This window comes from Crocuta crocuta, unplaced genomic scaffold, assembly GCF_008692635.1.
Source record: "Crocuta crocuta isolate KB4526 unplaced genomic scaffold, BGI_CrCroc_1.0 scaffold61, whole genome shotgun sequence".
Classification (NCBI taxonomy): Eukaryota; Metazoa; Chordata; class Mammalia; order Carnivora; family Hyaenidae; genus Crocuta; species Crocuta crocuta.
In genome coordinates this window covers 11380344-11397513 of record NW_027528369.1, presented here as the reverse complement: position 1 = coordinate 11397513, position 17170 = coordinate 11380344, and the positions used below count along the sequence as shown (strand labels likewise).

At 47.5% G+C, this 17170-nt stretch overlaps 1 protein-coding gene across 1 annotated transcript in view; it reads left to right on the top strand.

The window, feature by feature from the left end:
- Nucleotides 1–389: 389 nt before the first annotated feature.
- The window catches only part of FANCA (FA complementation group A), a 61068-nt gene continuing 44287 nt past the window's right edge, over nucleotides 390–17170 (top strand). Inside the window, exons 1-10 of the mRNA XM_077754140.1 lie at nucleotides 390–468; nucleotides 1254–1363; nucleotides 2147–2231; nucleotides 6608–6750; nucleotides 6883–6978; nucleotides 9115–9188; nucleotides 12781–12890; nucleotides 15467–15549; nucleotides 15892–15925; nucleotides 16352–16418. Of these exons, the coding sequence (XP_077610266.1) occupies nucleotides 390–468; nucleotides 1254–1363; nucleotides 2147–2231; nucleotides 6608–6750; nucleotides 6883–6978; nucleotides 9115–9188; nucleotides 12781–12890; nucleotides 15467–15549; nucleotides 15892–15925; nucleotides 16352–16418 (881 nt within the window). The remainder of the gene's footprint in view (nucleotides 469–1253; nucleotides 1364–2146; nucleotides 2232–6607; nucleotides 6751–6882; nucleotides 6979–9114; nucleotides 9189–12780; nucleotides 12891–15466; nucleotides 15550–15891; nucleotides 15926–16351; nucleotides 16419–17170) is intronic.

Genomic DNA, 17170 nt, shown 5'->3' with positions numbered 1-17170 from the left:
GGCGCCGGGATGAACAACGCGGCCCCGCGCTTTTTAGAGTCTCCTCGGTTTTGGCTTTGCGGGGTTTTTCTTCGTGACGAACTATCGGTCATTCTCGGCAGGAAACCTGCACAGGGTTGCCACGATCTTCTCGCACGTGACGCCGTCTCGAGTCGCCTCCCCTAGCCGCCAACTCCACAGTGACCTCGGCCAGGCATCACGCGACTTGCCACCACCAAGATGGCCGCGGCACGCAGCCTCTGCCCCGACGGGGTGTGGCCTGGCAGCGGCCAGCCAATGGGGAGGCCGGGAAGCCGCCGGCCAATGGGGAGGCCGCTGGGGCCGTAGCCAATGGGGAGGCGGGGGGGGCTGGACGCCGGAGGCCGCGGAGGGAAGGGCAGCTTCCCGCCATGGCCGCGTCGCAGGTGGAGCCCTCCGCCTCGAGCTCGGGGCTGGGGCGCCGCAGGAGGACGTGGGCCGAGCTGCTGGGTGAGAGCGCACCCTGGCTGCGGGCGTGCGCGGTGTCCGCGCCTGAGACCCCTCACCTCCCCAGCCTCCGTCAGCCCGCTCCCCGGCCTCTTCTTGACCCCAAGACTTCCCGCCTTCTCTCCGCTCCCCGGAACCTCAGCCCTCGTCACCGACCCCCGGCTCTCGTCGCCCCCGGTGCTCAGCCCTGTGCCCCCTGTCTTGTCCCCCCGACCCCTGGGCCTGGTCTCGCTCAACTTCCCGTCTCTTTTGCCCCCTCCCTTCCCTCCGCCCCCTGGCCCGGGTCCCCCTGCGGTCGCGGGGCAGGGGCCTGCCTCCTCCCGGCCCTTCCAGGGCGATGTCAAGACAGATGTTCTGCGAGGCGGGCGGCTAACGCCCTGCGTCCCGGAGAGCGGGGTGGCGGTGAGGGGCTCCCCCTAGCCTGGCTCCGGGACCGCAACCTGTCAGGCAGCAGCCCCAGGACTTGGGCTCATCAGGTTTTCCACATGCCCGTTTTTTGCTCCACGAGCCCACATAGGATTGTCTAGGTTTCCTCCCATCGGTGGCCGTTCCTGAGTCTTTGCTAACCTGGGCACTTGGAGAAGTACTGGTCCCTCATTTTATACAGTGTCCCTCAGTTGGTGCGTCCGGTGTTTGCTCGTGACTAGATTTACACTTTTCATGAGAATACCATGGAGGTAGTGTGTCCCCGAGGTGCGCCAGTTCGGGAGGTGTAGAATGTCACCACGTTTCCTTCCATGTGTTTTTAAGGCGTGCTTTAATTTTGTGGAACTGATTTTCCCCCTTAGCGGGAAGGGTCAAGAGGCAGACGTATGGCTCTGGAACAGAACAGAAGTTACAGGAATCCGCTGTGCACCTCCTGAGACGCCATCTAAACTTGAATGACCTTTTGCTCGAGGTAAGGGAGAATTGTTTCAGCCTTCGCGGGCAGATTTAAGTTTGGGTGGGGTTTTTTTTTTAATTTTTTTTTTTTAATTTTTATTTATTTCTGAGAGACAGAGNCAGCTCGGAGCCTGGAGCCTGTTTCAGTCTGTGACTCCCTCTCTCTCTGACCCTCCCCTGCTCACGCTCTCTCTCTCTCTCTCCTAGAGATAAATAAAAAAAAAAACATTAAAAAAAATATTAATTCATTAATTTGCTTAAAATATTTATTTATTACTTATTTATTTACTTCAGATGGAGAGAGAATGAGAGAGAGAGACAGCGTGAGCAGGGGAGGGTCAGAGAGAGAGGGAGACACAGAATCCCAAGCAGGCTCCAGGCTCTGAGCTGTCACCACAGAGCCCGACGCGGGGCTGGAACCCGTGAACTGTGAGCTCATGACCTGAGCCGAAGTTGGACGCTTAATTGAGGCACCCAGGCACCCCAGTTTGGGTGTTTTGCACCCAGCCAGGGCATAATAATCTTAGAGACCCCAAAAAAGCCTTATGAATATCTGGTAGAAGCACTCTGTAAATGCTGACTTGATGAGAAAAAGTTTGTGAGCATTTATCTTTCTGGAGATAAAATTTAAGGTCAGAGTGAATTTTTTCTCACAAAAGTTTGGTAAGATTCCCTTTTGAAAAATGTTTGCCTTGAAATATTTAAGAATAGTACAGTAGGCAAGCATTATATACACAAATTGTTCTTATGCACACACAGGTGGAACTTTAAAAATAGAGTTTTTGTGTTTGGTTTCTAGGTAGAAGGTGTACCATGTAAGACGCTGTGTCTCAATCAATTGATTGATCCCGAGGCCTGTACTAATCTTTCTAGTTCGTTCATAGGTAAGTTAGAATTTAATTTTCTTAAATATGGAGTTATGAAAGAGCTTTATATAAAGTGTCCTTGATTTGCTTCTAATAAATACAAATTTAAATGTCTCTGATCATGATTCGCCACTTAACACGTGTAGTTGTGGATTGCAAGTCACGTTTTGTTCCTTGGTTGGGGCATGTGATGAGGCTGTTATTTAAAACCGGTGTTTTGGGGTGCCTGCGTGGCTCAGTTGGTTAAGTGTCTGACCCTTGATTTCAGCTCAGGTTGTGACTTAAGCCCCATGTCGGGCTCTGTGCTGACAGTGCGGAGCCTACTTGGGACTCTTTCCCTCTGTCTCTGCCCCTCCCCTGCTTGTGCTCTCTCAAAAGGAAATAAATATACATTAAAAGAAAAAACAATGTTTCACTCCACATAGGGCTCAGAAGCAGTAGGAACCCAAGTGTCCTTGGAAAAACATGGGACAGTAATGTGGGTCTCCTTTATAGAAGTGGCGAAAACAGGTTGTGCTGGGTTGGAGAGGACAGGCAGGAAACCAAAAGCATATTTCTAGGTTTGAGAATATTTCAGGATATTCTAATTTGGGAACATGAGATTCAGGGAAGTTCTGTGGGAATACCAAAGTTCAGTTATTTTCTGGTTATTAACATTTTATTATGAAATGACTTCAGAAAAATATTAATTCAGGGGTGCCTGGGTGGCTTAGTCGGTTAAGCGTCCGACTTTCGCTTGGGTCATGATCTCGAGGTTCGTGGGTTCGAGCCCCGCGTTGGGCTCTGTGCTGACTGCCAGCTCGGAGCCTGGAGCCTGTTTCAGTCTGTGACTCCCTCTCTCTCTGACCCTCCCCTGCTCACGCTCTCTCTCTCTCTCTCCTAGAGATAAATAAAAAAAAAAACATTAAAAAAAATATTAATTCATTAATTTGCTTAAAATATTTATTTATTACTTATTTATTTACTTCAGATGGAGAGAGAATGAGAGAGAGAGACAGCGTGAGCAGGGGAGGGTCAGAGAGAGAGGGAGACACAGAATCCGAAGCAGCTCCAGGCTCTGAGCTGTCAGCACAGAGCCCGACACGGGGCTCGAACCCATGAACTGTGTGATCATGACCTGAGCCGAAGTCAGATGCTTAACCGACTGAGCCACCCAGGCGTCCCTAAAATATTTATTTTTTAAAAATAACCTTAAACAAATAGACTCACCTTGACAAGTGATTATCAAAGGGCATTGGTAAATGACACTGACTTTCACTGCCATAATTGGTTTGAATTTCATATACTGTGTGTCACTCTGGGAACCAGGCTCAGCACACACTTTCTTGTATGGATTTTGGACCACGGCCTAAGAATTTGTATAAAAACCTCTTACCTTTGACTGCAGAAATAAAAGACCCTTAATTCGTGAATTTTTTTACTGTTTTTTTTTCTATTGAAGGTAGTGGTTATGATACTTGTTTCTATGATACATAAGAAATGTCTGTTACATAAAAAAGGTTAAAGCCTTGTAAATAAAAGCAGACACTTTCCCATGCAGACAATTTGGAAAGGAATGGCTTTTCTTCCTTTTTATTTTTTAATGTTTATTTTTGAGAGAGAAGACAGCACACAGCCTGCTGTGGGGCTCCAACTCATGAACGACGAGGTCATGAGCAGGACCGAAGTCAGACACTTAACTGAGCCACCCAGGCACCCCTGTTTTTTTTTTTTTTAACTTATGTTAGCATATATAGCAGCGTTATATCTGTTTCAGGTGTACAGTATAATTCAACAATTCTGTACATTAAAAAAAATTTTATTTATGTTAGAGAGACAGAGAGCACGAGTGGGGAAGGGGTTGAGAGAGAGGGAGACACAGAATCCAAAGCAGGCTCCAGGCTCCGAGCTGTCAGCACAGAGCCTGATGTGGCGCTCAAACTCACAAACAGTGTGGTTATGACCTGAGCGAAGTCGATGCTTAACTGACTGAGCCACCCAGGTGCAACCCCCCCTTTTTTTTTTTTTTTGCAATGTCCAGCATTATATTCTTTAGCTCCATCCATGTTGTTACCAATGGCAAGATGTCATCTTTTTTTTTGTAACTGAGTGATATTCCATTGTATATATACATACCGTATCTTTAGTTATTCATCTATTGATGGACGCTTGCTTATATATTTTGACTATTTTAAGTAATGCTGCAATAAACATTGGAGTGCATATATCTTTTAGAATTAATTTTTTTGTAGTATAATTATTGGATCTTAGGGTAGTTCTATTTTCAACTTTAAAAAATTTTTTTAATGTTTTATTTATTTCTGAGAGAGAGAGAGAGAGACTGACAGCCATCCAGCCAACCAGACAGTGTGAGCAGGGGAGGGGCAGTGAGAGAGGGAGACACAGAATCCGAAACAGGCTCCAGGCTCTGAGCTGTCAGCACAGAGCCCGACGCGGGGCTCAAACCCACGAACTGTGAGATGATGACCTGAGCTGAAGTCAGACGCTTAACTGACTGAGCCACCCAGGCGCCCCTCTATTTTTAACTTTTTGAGGAACGTCCATTCTTTTCCAGAGTGGCCGCACCTGTTTGTATTTCTACTACCAGTGCAGGAGGCTTCCTTTTTCTCCACATCCTCGCCAGCAGTTGTTTCTTGTGTTGTTAATTTTAGCCACTCTGACAGGTGCAAGTTGTGCTTATGATTCGTATGTCCCTGAGGATGAGTGATGTTGAACATCTTTTCATGTGTCTGTTGCCCATCTGGATGTCTTCTTTGGAAAAATGTCTACTGAGGTCCTCTGTCCATTTTTTAACGTGATTTTTTTTGTGTGTTGAGTTGTACAAGTTCTTCATATATTTTGGATATTAACCCCTAACCAGATAATATCATTTGCAAATGTCTTCTCTCATTTAGTAAATGACCTTTTTGTTTAGTTGATGATTTCCTCCTCTGTGTAAAAATGGCTAGAAATTAGCATTTTCTTCCCTTCCACTATGAATTACTTCTTGACCTCTATAGTTGATCATTTCTTTCTGTTTTTAATGTTTTTATTTTTATTTATTTTTATTTATTTTTTATTTTTTTTTTATTTCTAGGAGAGAGACAATGTGAGCAGGGGAGGGTCAGAGAGAGAGGGAGTCACAGACTGAAACAGGCTCCAGGCTCTGAGCTGGCAGTCAGCACAGAGCCTGACGTGGGGCTCGAACCCACGAACCGCGAGATCATGACCTAAGCGAAAGTCAGACGCTTAACAGACTAAGCCACCCAGGCGCCCCTTTAATGTTTTTATTTTGAGCAAGAGATGCAGAGTGGGAGCAGGGGAGGGGCAGAGAAAGAGGGAGACACAGAATCTGAAGCAGCTCCAGGCTCCGAGCTATCAGTACAGAGCCTGATGCGGGGCTCAAACTCCTGAATGGTGAGCTCATGACCTGAGCCGAGGTTGGCTGCTCAACTGACTGAGCCACTCAGGCGCCCCTATAGTTGATGATTTCTAATATCATCATTTGCAATCTTTATAACTATTGAAAAAAAAATTTTTTTAACGTTAATTTATTTCTGAGAGAGACAGAGACGGAGAGCAAGCAGGGGAGGGGCAGAGAGAGGGAGACACAGAATCTGAAGCAGGCTCCAGGCTCTGAGCTGTGAGCACAGAGCCCGATGTGGGACTCGAAGTCACAAACTGCGAGATCAGGACCTGAGCCAAAGTCAGCTGGTTAACCGACTGAGCCACCCAGGCGCCCCTCTTTATAACTATTATTAATTGTTTTCGTTTACATACAGGTATGTGTTTTCAGAGCCCTGAAGATAATGGGCATGTGCTACAGTTTCCTTTTTAAAAAAAAAAATACAAAAACCCCCCTAGTTTTAGAAGTCAGATAAATGAGATGGCGGTTTGCTTGTAGGCATCACCTGTATTCAGGCTGGTTGGAGTTCTCACTATTGAATACAGACCAGAGGCTGGATACTCAGGAGGCTGGTGGCTGTCTGTGGCCTCTGCCCCCCACCAATGTGTGGCACAGCATTTGGAAATGACCCGCTTTCCACTCAAACATCAGTATCAAGTCAGTGGAAGCGGGTCTGTTTTTGACACTGAAGTAATTAGTTACAAAGATAGGAACTCATTGCAAGAGTCACCGCAGTTGCCAGTTTATTGTGCTCCTTTGGAAAACTTTGATAAAGTTCTAAGACTATATGTGGCAAGCCCCCTTGTTTGTGTTACACAGAGCCCTCGGCGCTATGCGTCGCTTCAGTCATGAGATGGTCTTAATTCCGTGCCTTGTTTTTCCCTCTAGATCTGTGCTCTCTTTCAGAAAAGTGTTTTCTGAGAGTCTGCAGCCTCAGAGGCTTTTTAAACCCCGGGTCTTCTGTTTTAGATTTTGTAGCGCATCTCTTGTGTTTTGTTCTGTCTTTAAGGCTCGGCTCTGCGGGATGAAGCCTCGAGGCTGGGCGTCCCTGTGGCAGTGCTGTCCAGCCGGATGGTAGCCTCCAGCGTCACGCAGATCTGTGTGTCTGGTGGCGAGCCCTCACACGGGGTGCTGCTGAACGCGGAGCAAAGGGTGAGACGCAGCGCGATGAGCAAACTGTGTACTCGTTGCTCTGAAGCTGTTGCGGAAAATAGCATTTCTTTAATATTGTGTCAAATATTTGCTTATTATTACTGTTTTTAAAGATTTAATCTCTCTTTTCAGAAGAAACTGTCTTCCTTGTTGGAGGTGGCTCAGTATTTATTAGCACACAGTATGTTTTCCCGTCTCTCCTTCTGTCAGGAGCTGTGGGAAGTACAGGTAAGTTGGCCGTGACAGCTCTAGCGGTTTCGCTAGGAGTCAGTTGGTTTGGGGGAAGCCACGAGAGTCCCTGGCTGTTCCCAGGGGTCCCACCCAGCATCTCGTAATCACGGGTGGGGGGTGGTAAATGCATTCACCAAAGGCCTCTGTGGGTGGAAAGAAGTGCCTTCAGTTACTTACTTGTTAGTATTCACCGAACATTAGTACTGTTTACTAGAATGTGCCACAGACACATGATGTTCTCTCTTCTCATGTATAATTATGAACAATTTCCCAGGGCAGTAGAGTGAACTAGAAAAATATAATTTAATAATTATTCTTTATTTCCTCCCAAAGTTTATTTTGAGAGAGAAGAGAGCAAGCAGGGGAGGGGCAGAGAGAGAGGGAAATTGAAAATCAAGCAAGCTCCATGCTGGCAGTGCAGAGCCCGATGTGGGACTTGAACCCATGAAACATGAGGTCATGAACTGCACTGAAACCAAGAGTTAGTTGCTTACCAGTTGAGTGACTCAGGAGCCCGTAAAAAGTATTCATTTAAAAAAAATTTTTTTGATGTTTTTATTTATTTTTGAGAGAGAGACAGCATGAGCAAGGGGATGGGGGTCAGAGAGAGAGAGAGACTCAGAATCTGAAACAGGCTCCAGGCTCTGAGCTGTCAGCACAGAGCCCGACGTGGGGCTTGAACCCATGAACCGTGAGATCATGACTTGAGCTGAAGCCAGACGCTCAATCGACCGAGCCACCCGGGCCCCCCAAAAAAAGCATTCTTAAAAAAAAAAAAAAAAAAAAAGAGATTCTTATCTGTTATTTTGTTTGAAACCCAGGTAATGGTGCCCCCGTGATTTCCCCCCACCTTCTCGTCCAGCATTCATTGTAGAGTTCATCTGATTTGTCAGCAATTGGTATAGTCCCTGTGCTCACTGATAACTAGTTACAGGGAGGGCAGCTGAACGCACACTAACTGTGACGGTACAGGTGTCCACAGGTGAGCAGGGAAGAGTGGACAGCTACATGATTGGGTAGTAGGGAAAGGCTTTCTTTCTTTTTTTTTTTTTCATGTTTGTTTATTTTGAGAGAGTACATGCATGTGCCACTGGGGCAGGGGTGGAGAGAGAGAGAGAGGGAGAGAGAGAGAATCCCAAGCAGGTGCCTCACTGTTGGAGTGGAGCCTCATGTGGGTCTCGAACCCACAAACTTGAGCTGAGATCAAGAGTCAGATGCTTAACCAACTGAGCCACCCAGGTCCCCCTAGGAAAAGCTTGCTTGCTTGCTTGCTTGCTTTTTTTTTTTTAATGTTTATTTTTGAGAGAGAGAGTGGGACAGAGGATCTGAAGTGGGCTCCGTGCTGACAGGGGAGAGTCCAAGGCGGGGCTTGAATTCATGTGAGGTCATGACCTGAGCTGAGGTCAGATGATCATCCGGGTCACCCGGACAGCCCTTGGAAAGGCTTTCTAAGAGAGCTGGCAGCTGCCTGGGTATGAAGGGAGGGTGCCATTTTCCTGGGTGAAGACGAGGACAGAGCAGGCGGTGGGAGACCTGAGTAAGGTGTCCAGGGGGTGAGGGCAGGGGTGTCTGCCACAGAAGGGAGCACTTCCCTGGGATGGGAGAGAACGAGAGACCCGCTGGGGCACAAGTGGTCTGTGCCGCATCCGGGAGTCTCAGTCTTGTTCTGAAAGCTGTGAAGGGGCCACAGAGACTCGTAAGGAGCAGAGACTGACAAGTCCNCACTGGGGGGGGGGGGGGGGGGGGCGGCTGGGGAGGAGGAGGAGATGAAGGGTGGAAATGGTGGGTGCCTGAAGGCTTGGTGAGTTTATTTCTGTTTTTATTTTTCTTAATGTTTATTTTGAGAGAGCGCTACACGAGTGGGGGAGGGGTGGAGAGAGGGATCCCAGGCAGCGCAGAGTCTGATTTCATCACCTTGAGGTCATGACCTGCGCCAAAGAGTCAGACGCTTAACCAACTGAGCCCCATCCCCCCCCTTGGTGAGTTTTAAAGCCTAAGTGGATCAAGTGTGTATTTTAGGCTGTGCTCGTTACCCCACTCTAGTCTTCCATAGAGCACAGTGGTTAAGTATGAACCTGTACATCGTAGGGAAGTGTGTACATGATGGACTCACAGTACGTGTATTTTCTTCAGGATTCTTCATTGCTTGAAATCATGTGGCATCTTCACGTAAAAAACGTTGTGAGCCTCCAAGAGCTGCTGGAAAGGTAGGTAGTGTATCAGTGAAAATGTAGCATTACCTTCATATGGCAGGATTTAATTTTTGTAATCTAATCCACTAATAAATGATTTATTTATGTTAAAGCCAAAAATCACTGAGAGAAACTCTTCTTATTTAAAGAGAACATTTGTGGGGCACCTGGGTGGCTCAGTTGGTTAAGCGTCCGACTTCAGGTCAGGTCATGATCTCTCGGTCCATGGGTTCGAGCCCCACGTCGGGCTCTGTGCTGACAGCCAGCTCAGAGCCTGGAGCCTGATTCAGATTCTGTGTCTCCCTCTCTCTCTGACCCTCCCCTGCTCATGCTGTCTATCTCTCTCTCAAAAACAAATAAAATTAAAAAAAAAAAAAGTAAAGAGAACATTATTAGAGTTGAGGTTGTCATGCACAGAGTTGGTCATGTTTTCTTTTTTTCTTTTCATTTTTTTATGTTTATTTATTTTTGGGAGGGTGCAAGCAGGGGAGGGCCAGAGAGAGGGGAGCAGAGGATCAGAAGTGGGCTCTGCGCTAAACAGGCTGACAGCAAAGAGCCCGATGTGGGGCTTGAACTCCTGAACCGCGAGATCACGACATGAGCCAAAGTCTGATGCTCAACCGACTGAGCCATTTTTAAGTAAACTCTGCACCGAAGTGGGGCTTAAACTCATACCTCTCAGATCAAGAGTCATACATTCTGCCGTCTCAACCAGCCAGGTGCCCTTTGGATAAAATATTGTTAAAAATTAAAAGAGTGCTGCCTGAGTGGCTTAGTCGGTTAAACTTCCAACCCTTAGTTTTGGTTCAGATCATGATCTCATGGTTCCTGGGGTAAAGCCCTGCATCGGGCCCCATGTTGGCAGCACAGAACCTGCTTGTGATCCTCTTTATCCCTCTCTCTCTGCCCCCCCTCCCCTCAAGCTCTCTCTATCTCTCTCACAAAATAAATAAATAAACATTAAAAAAAAACCTATTTGCAAAGGATACCATCTTGCATATAGAAAGCTAAAGAATCTGTAAAGTATTGGCGCTAATGAGCAAGGCTACAGGAAACAGCATCAACATACAAAAGTAATTTGTGTGTTTATATAATAACAGTGAACAATCTGAAAACAAAGTTCGGAATGATCCTATTGAAAGTTGAAATGAATAAAGTAGGTATAAAGTAAAAGTGCAAGACTTGTGTACTAGAAACTCTAACGCGTAATTGAGGGAAACGAAGACCTCACTAAGTAGACAGTTCACACTCACGGATTGGAACACTTCACACTGTTAGGATGGAAGCCCTCCTCCCGCAGTGACCTGGATGTTCAATAGAATCTGCATCAAAGTCTAGCCTGGCTTTTTTGCATCCATTGACAAGCTGATTCGGATTTCGATATGGAGATACAAGGGACCCTGAACAGCCACATTTCTTCAGGAAGAACAACAACATTTGGGGGGGTCTCAGGTCCCATTGGCAGAACTTACTACAAAGTTAGGCTGTGACGCAGGCATAGGGTAGACCTAGAGCCACGGAATAGGACTTCCAGTCCAGACATAATCCCATACATATGTGTCAGATGATTTTTGATAAGGCTGCCAAGACCCCTAGACAGGGAAAAAGTCGTCCATTCAACCAGTGGTGTTGGGGCTAGTGGACATTTACAGGCGGAAGAATCCAGTCAGAGCCTTGCTTCCTACAACATACGGCAGTTAAGTCAGTGCACCGAAGAGCTAAATGGAAGCACTAAAGCCATTAACACTTCTTAAGAAAATCTAGGGTTGTGTCTGCATGAGCTTGGATTAGGGAATGGTTTCCTGGAAAGGATGCCTAAAATTCATGCCACAAAAGAAAATATAGAAGGAAAATTATGCTTCATTGAGTTTTAAAATTTTTGTGTGCAATACTCAAGACCGTTAAGGCCATGAAAAGACAACATTTAGAATGGGAGAAATGATTTGCAAATCATGTGTCTGATTATCTAGTATCTAGTATAAAGAACTTTTACATCTCAACAATAAAAAGACAATCCAATTAAAAATGGACCAAGGGTTTCAATGGACATTTGTCACGTGAAAAGATGCCAGACATCGTTAGTCACCAGAGAAATGTAAGTCTGACTGGTAAGGACGCCCCCCACCCCCTGCCCACTGCTCCTCTTCTGGGTCCCAGCTCCAAATGTGGTTCTGCATGGCTCATGTCCTCGATGACCATCTGTAGCTTCAAATTGCTGCCGTTTTATTTTGTTTCTGATTATCTTACTCTTACTGAGCTTAGTAAGAGTAGTAAGCTACTCCAGATAAACTTTTTTTTTTTTTTTTTAATTTCTAGGAGAGAGAGAGAGAGACAGCATGAGCAGGGGAGGGTCAGAGAGAGAGGGAGTCACAGACTGAAACAGGCTCCAGGCTCTGAGCTGGCAGTCAGCACAGAGCCTGACGCGGGGCTCGAACCCACGAACCGCGAGATCATGACCTGAGCGAAAGTCGGACGCTCAACTGACTAAGCCACCCAGGTGCCCCAATGTTTTATTTATTTTTGGAGAGAGACAGCGTGAGCAGGGGAGGGTCAGAGAGAGAGGGAGTCACAGACTGAAACAGGCTCCAGGCTCTGAGCTGGCAGTCAGCACAGAGCCCGACGCGGGGCTCGAACCCACGAACCGCGAGATCAGGACCTAAGCGAAAGTCGGACGCTTAACCGACTAAGCCACCCAGGCGCCCCTAGATAAACTTAAAAAAATTTTTATTTAAAAAATGTTTTTTTTACATTTGTTTATTTTTGAGAGACAAAGTGAGACAGCACGAGCAGGGGAGGGGCAGAGAGAAAGGGAAACAGAATCCAAAACAGGCTCCAGGCTCAGACGCGAGGCTCGAACCCACAAACCATGAGATGGTGAANCTCGAACCCACGAACTGTGAGATCATGACCTGAGCTGAAGTCAGACGCTTAACTGACTGAGCCACCCAGGCGCCCCCCTAAAAGTTTTTTTTAATGTTTAGTTTTGAGAGAAACAGAGGGAGCTTGCATGTGGGGGAGGGGCAGAGGGAGAGAGACCCAGAATCCAAAGCAGGCTCCAGGCTCTGAAATGTCAGCACAGAGCCCAAATTGTGGCTTCAAACCCTTGAACCAGTAAGATCATGATCTGAGCCGAAGTCAGACACGTAACCTACTGAGCCACCCAGCTGCCCACAAAATGAATATTTTTTTAAAAAATATTTTTATTTCTAGGAGAGAGAGAGAGAGACAGAGTGAGCAGGGGAGGGTCAGAGAGAGAGGGAGTCACAGACTCTGAAACAGGCTCCAGGCTCTGAGCTGGCAGTCAGCACAGAGCCCGACACGGGGCTTGAACCCACGAACCGCGAGATAATGACCTAAGTGAAAGTTGGACGGTTAACCGACTAAGCCACCCAGGCACCCCTAAAAATGACTATTTTTAACGTCAGTAACAGCTGCCCTGATTCCCCGTGTATGTCAGCTTGGCCTGTGGGGACATCTGGGCACAGCTCACATGGTTGCCGCTTGTTCTCTGTGCCCAAGCTTATGAGGGAAGTGACTGGGGAAGGGAATGGCGTGGTCGATACGGAGGGATGGGGGGTGCATTGTGAGCCATGTGCTTTGTCCCTAGTCGTGCTGACACACAGGCCACGGTGGCGTGGCTGTTCAGGAACCTGTGCCTTCTGTGTGAGCAGACGGAAGCGTCTCCGTGCAGCGACGTCGCCAGGGCTGTGCTTTCTGGTGAGTTCACGACGGGCAGGTTCATGGGTAAAGTTTAGGTCGGCAGAAATGCCTCTTGTGGCGACGGTCTGTGGGAAACAGGACGGCCCCGCGCCCCTGGCATGGGATCCAGAAGCAACAGTCCCTTCTTCAAGTGGTATCGGAACAAGTGGACATACACGTGCCAGACCGTGAGGTTGGAGCCCTGCTTCACACGACGTATCTCAGTTAAGTCACAGTGCAGCAAAGACCTAGAAGAGTTTCTGGGGTTACGACTATGTGACCCCGTCTCCACCCAGACCTCCCGCCTGGGTTTGCTCGTATTTGGATTTCGTGGAAGTTTGAGTAAGTCGGCCTATAGACCCACTGTGTCTGGGGGCCTGTGGCTGATGTGTTTAAAGTACGCACATTGCGATCTGCTGGACGAGGAGCTACAAGCCAGCCACCCGGGGTCGGCAAGGAGCTCCCTGAGCCCCCGAGCTCCCATTCCAGAGAAAGGAACACCTTCAGGGCCATGTCCATTGGAGGTGTAACTTCAGTGCACTCACAGAAAGGAAGTAAAGTCACGGAGTTTGTTACTTTCACATCCCAGAAAAGGAGAGCTGCGTAGCTAGGGAAGGTCACAGCGAGCAGGAGATGGGGAACGGGTGCCAGCTGCTTGTACGGTGGTTGGGCCCAAGGTCACTAACGTTTTACAGGCTCAACTCTAAGTGGTTATTATTATTTTTTTAATGTTTATTTTTGAGAGAGAGCCCAGGTGGAGGAGGGGCAGAGAGACAGAATCCTAAGGAGGCGCTGCAGCATCACGACAGAGCCCGATGTGGGGTTTGAACTCAGGAACTGTGAGAAATGACCTGACCTGAGTGGAAATCAAGAGTAGGACGCTTAATGGACTGAGTCACCCAGATGCCCCGTTAAATGGTTATTTATTTTTTTAATGTTTGTTTATTTTTGAGAGAGAAAACAGGATCAGGGGAGTTCAGAGGATCTGAAGTGGGCTCCATGCTGACAGTTGCAAACATGCAGGGCTTGAACTCAAGAACCATGAGATCATAACCTGAGCCAAAGTCAGATGCTCAACCAGCTGAGCCATGCAGGCGCCCCTCTAAATGGTTATTTTAAGTTAAAAAAATTTTTAAATGTTGATTTTAGATAGAGGACAGAGCGTGAATGGGGATGGGCAGAGAGAGAGGGAGACACAGAATCCAAAGCAGGCTCTAGCCTCTGGGCTGTCAGCACAGAGCCCAGCGTGGGGCTTGAACTCCCAAACTGCGAGATCATGACCTGAGCCCAAGTCAGATGCTTAACTGACTGAGCCACCCAGGTGCCTCCTAAGTGGTTATTTTAAAAGAAACCCTGGAAAAGCAAAGCAGGAAGTGTGGCAGACATGCTAAGCTCACGGCCTGATCTAGTCCTCATCAGACCCTGGGCGAGAGCAGGGGCGCCATGCCGTCGGTTGCCTGTGCACTAGCTCGGAGTGGTTTTCTTGTCACACTTGTCTTTTTCTGGGAGCCTTTCCCTTGCAGTGGGCCCTGTCCTAGGCTGCTCTCTGAGCCAGCAGAGGCTTGCCATCACCAGTAATAGAGGAATGAAGTCTACAGATAAACAAAATATTAGATGAGAAGTAGAATGTTCCATACAGGTAGCTTGTGAATTTTTTTACATTATGAAAGATACGTTCTTTTTTCCTAAAGTTTTCTTGACGATCGGTGTGTGCTCCTTATGATTCCTGAAGCCTGTAGTCTGGCTCAGATAGTTGAAATTTATTTATTTATTTATTTATTTATTTATTTATTTTAAATATTTTTATTTATTTCTAGGAGAGAGAGAGAGAGAGACAGCGCGAGCAGGGGAGGGTCAGAGAGAGAGGGAGACACAGACTGAAACAGGCTCCAGGCTCTGAGCTGGCAGTCAGCACAGAGCCTGACGCGGGGCTCGAACCCACAAACCGCAAGATCATGACCTAAGCGAAAGTCGGACGCTCAACCAACTAAGCCACCCAGGCACCCCTCAGATAGTTGAAATTTAAATTGAAGATCAGACAGAAAATATTTTTTACTGTAGTCCTCTAATTTTTTCAGAAATTATGAGTGCATTTCCTGCCTCATTCCCCAGAATATAGTGCTTCTGAGTCTTCCTAGAACAGTCCTTATATTTTGGGGTAGGAGATTGGCTGAAGAGATAATCCACATGAAACCCTTAGATGCTACTTTTTTTTTTTTTTTTTTTTGTATTTTTAAGTAATCCCTATACCCAATGTGGGGCTCAGACTTAACAATCCCGAGATCAAGAGGCTCACGCTCTACTGACTGAGCCAGCCAGATGTCCCAGATGCTGCTTTTTTGTTGAGGAGAAAAATCCTTCCCATAAACTTGATGGATGAGAAGAATTTCCCTTTCAAATAGAGTGGCAGGAAGCACAGTGTGGTTCAGGAAGGGTTTTGTTGGTTGGGCTGGTGAGTGTGTGTGGGGGGTGTAAAGCAGGGTGAAGCGACGGCCCCTTGTGGGTCCTCAGCCTCCAGACCCTGGAGAGCGGGTGCTCTGTATCCTCCACAGCTGTTTGAAGATGACAGTGCATTTACATTTTTGGGTTTTCAGATTTTGTCCAAATGTTTGTTTTGAGAGGATTTCAGAACAACCCAGATCTCAGAAGAAATGTGGAGCTTGAGCAGATGGGCAAGGTAGGAGGAAAAGTGATGTGAAGAGTCGAGAATCGGCTCGTTACGGAAACGGCCCAGAATCTAGGCCTGTGCTTTCAGACAAGAGGGAAGGGAGAGCTTTTTACCAGCAGAACTCTGTGCCGACCCTGTGAGCCAGGGGCTGTGGGAGGCCATGCCCGGAGAGGTCCCAGGGACAGGGATCCCGATGGACACTTCCAGAAAGTCTGCCCTTTCACTCTGTCAGTGTCTCCCCAGTGTTGGGATGCTGTCTGGAGGGGCTTTCTTAGTTTACTGTGGAGCCACCAGTTTTCTCGTGTGACACGTATGTGTGAGTAACGGTGACCCCGTCTTGTGCTTTGACAGCTCGCCGTTGCTGTGCTTCAGAGGATGCTGATCTGTGAGTCTCTTGCTCCCGGACTGTCCAGGAGTTGCTTGTTAGGGATTCTCAAGGGGTCCTGCCTTTCCATGTCAAGTGCTTCACCTGAACTGACCCTCTACTGTTTCTCTTGGCTTTGCACTTAATTTCCAGAGCTGGAAATGGCAACCAGTATAAGGGTTAATTAGGCAAGCATTTTATTGTTGACATATCTTGATTGATTTAAAAGGCTTAAGTCTTTGGTATGGTACCATTGGGATGCTTGGGGAAGACTTGTACGTACCATCCGGAGACTTAGGAGGCCTTGGTGGTCTGTTATTTGGAAATGGAGGGGCTTTCCCCAAAGATCCATTACCTGACACGTCCAGTAATACCCCGTTCAGGATCATTTTCGATGGATTGTGGTGGTGAGCTGATGTGTTTCTCATTTCCACCATCTGTCCTCAGTTGCTCTTGAGGCTCTGGCTGCTGGAGTGCAGGATGGGTCCTCACAGCACAAGGTGGTGAAGTGCTGGTAAGTCTGGGAGCAGGCCTTCTGGGCGTACTCAGGGGCGGCGCCTGGTGCCTTAAAGTTCCCTGGTATTTAAAACAGTCCCAAAGGATCAACAGTTGTTTCCTGAACATGTTCTCTGCCATCATGACAAGGTCAGGTGAAGACGACTGCTGGAAAGCTGTAGAAACTCTCCAATCTGCCTGCCCCCCCTGGAGATTCCTCCTTTCCTTGGGAATCCTCTGTCCCCTCTGGGTCTGTGTTCCCGGTCTGAGCCGGATCCCTAAGGGTCATGGCGTGTAGGACACTCCTGGAGCCACCTTCTCACTGCGTGGGCTGTCCCCCGGTCCCTCCCTGCCCCCTGCCCCCTGGCCGCCGAGCCCTCGGTGCGCCCTGAAGCCGGCACTTCGTTCACCCGTGGTTGAGATTTTGCCACGTTAGCCTTCTCGCTGCGCGGCTCTCTGGAGGTTCATGTTGAGGAGTGGTCGTTGGGGTGTCTGGGTTTGCTTCAAAAGTAATGTCGGATGAGGCCGGCCTGGAAGTTGGTTCTTTCCTGGGAAACCAGGAGAGGTTTCCAGCAACCCTCTGTTCTCACGGTTTCGCTCCGATTGCCTGTTCTCCAGTTAGTTTAGTGGCCTTCTGCCACGCTGCACCACTCAGTACTTCACTTAGACTCTTTATACACCCAGCACTCCTTTGCTTTCTATATTTTATGTCTTTTTTTTAGAAAAAAAAATTTATTTTATTTTTTTATTTTTTAAATGTTTTTTTTTTTT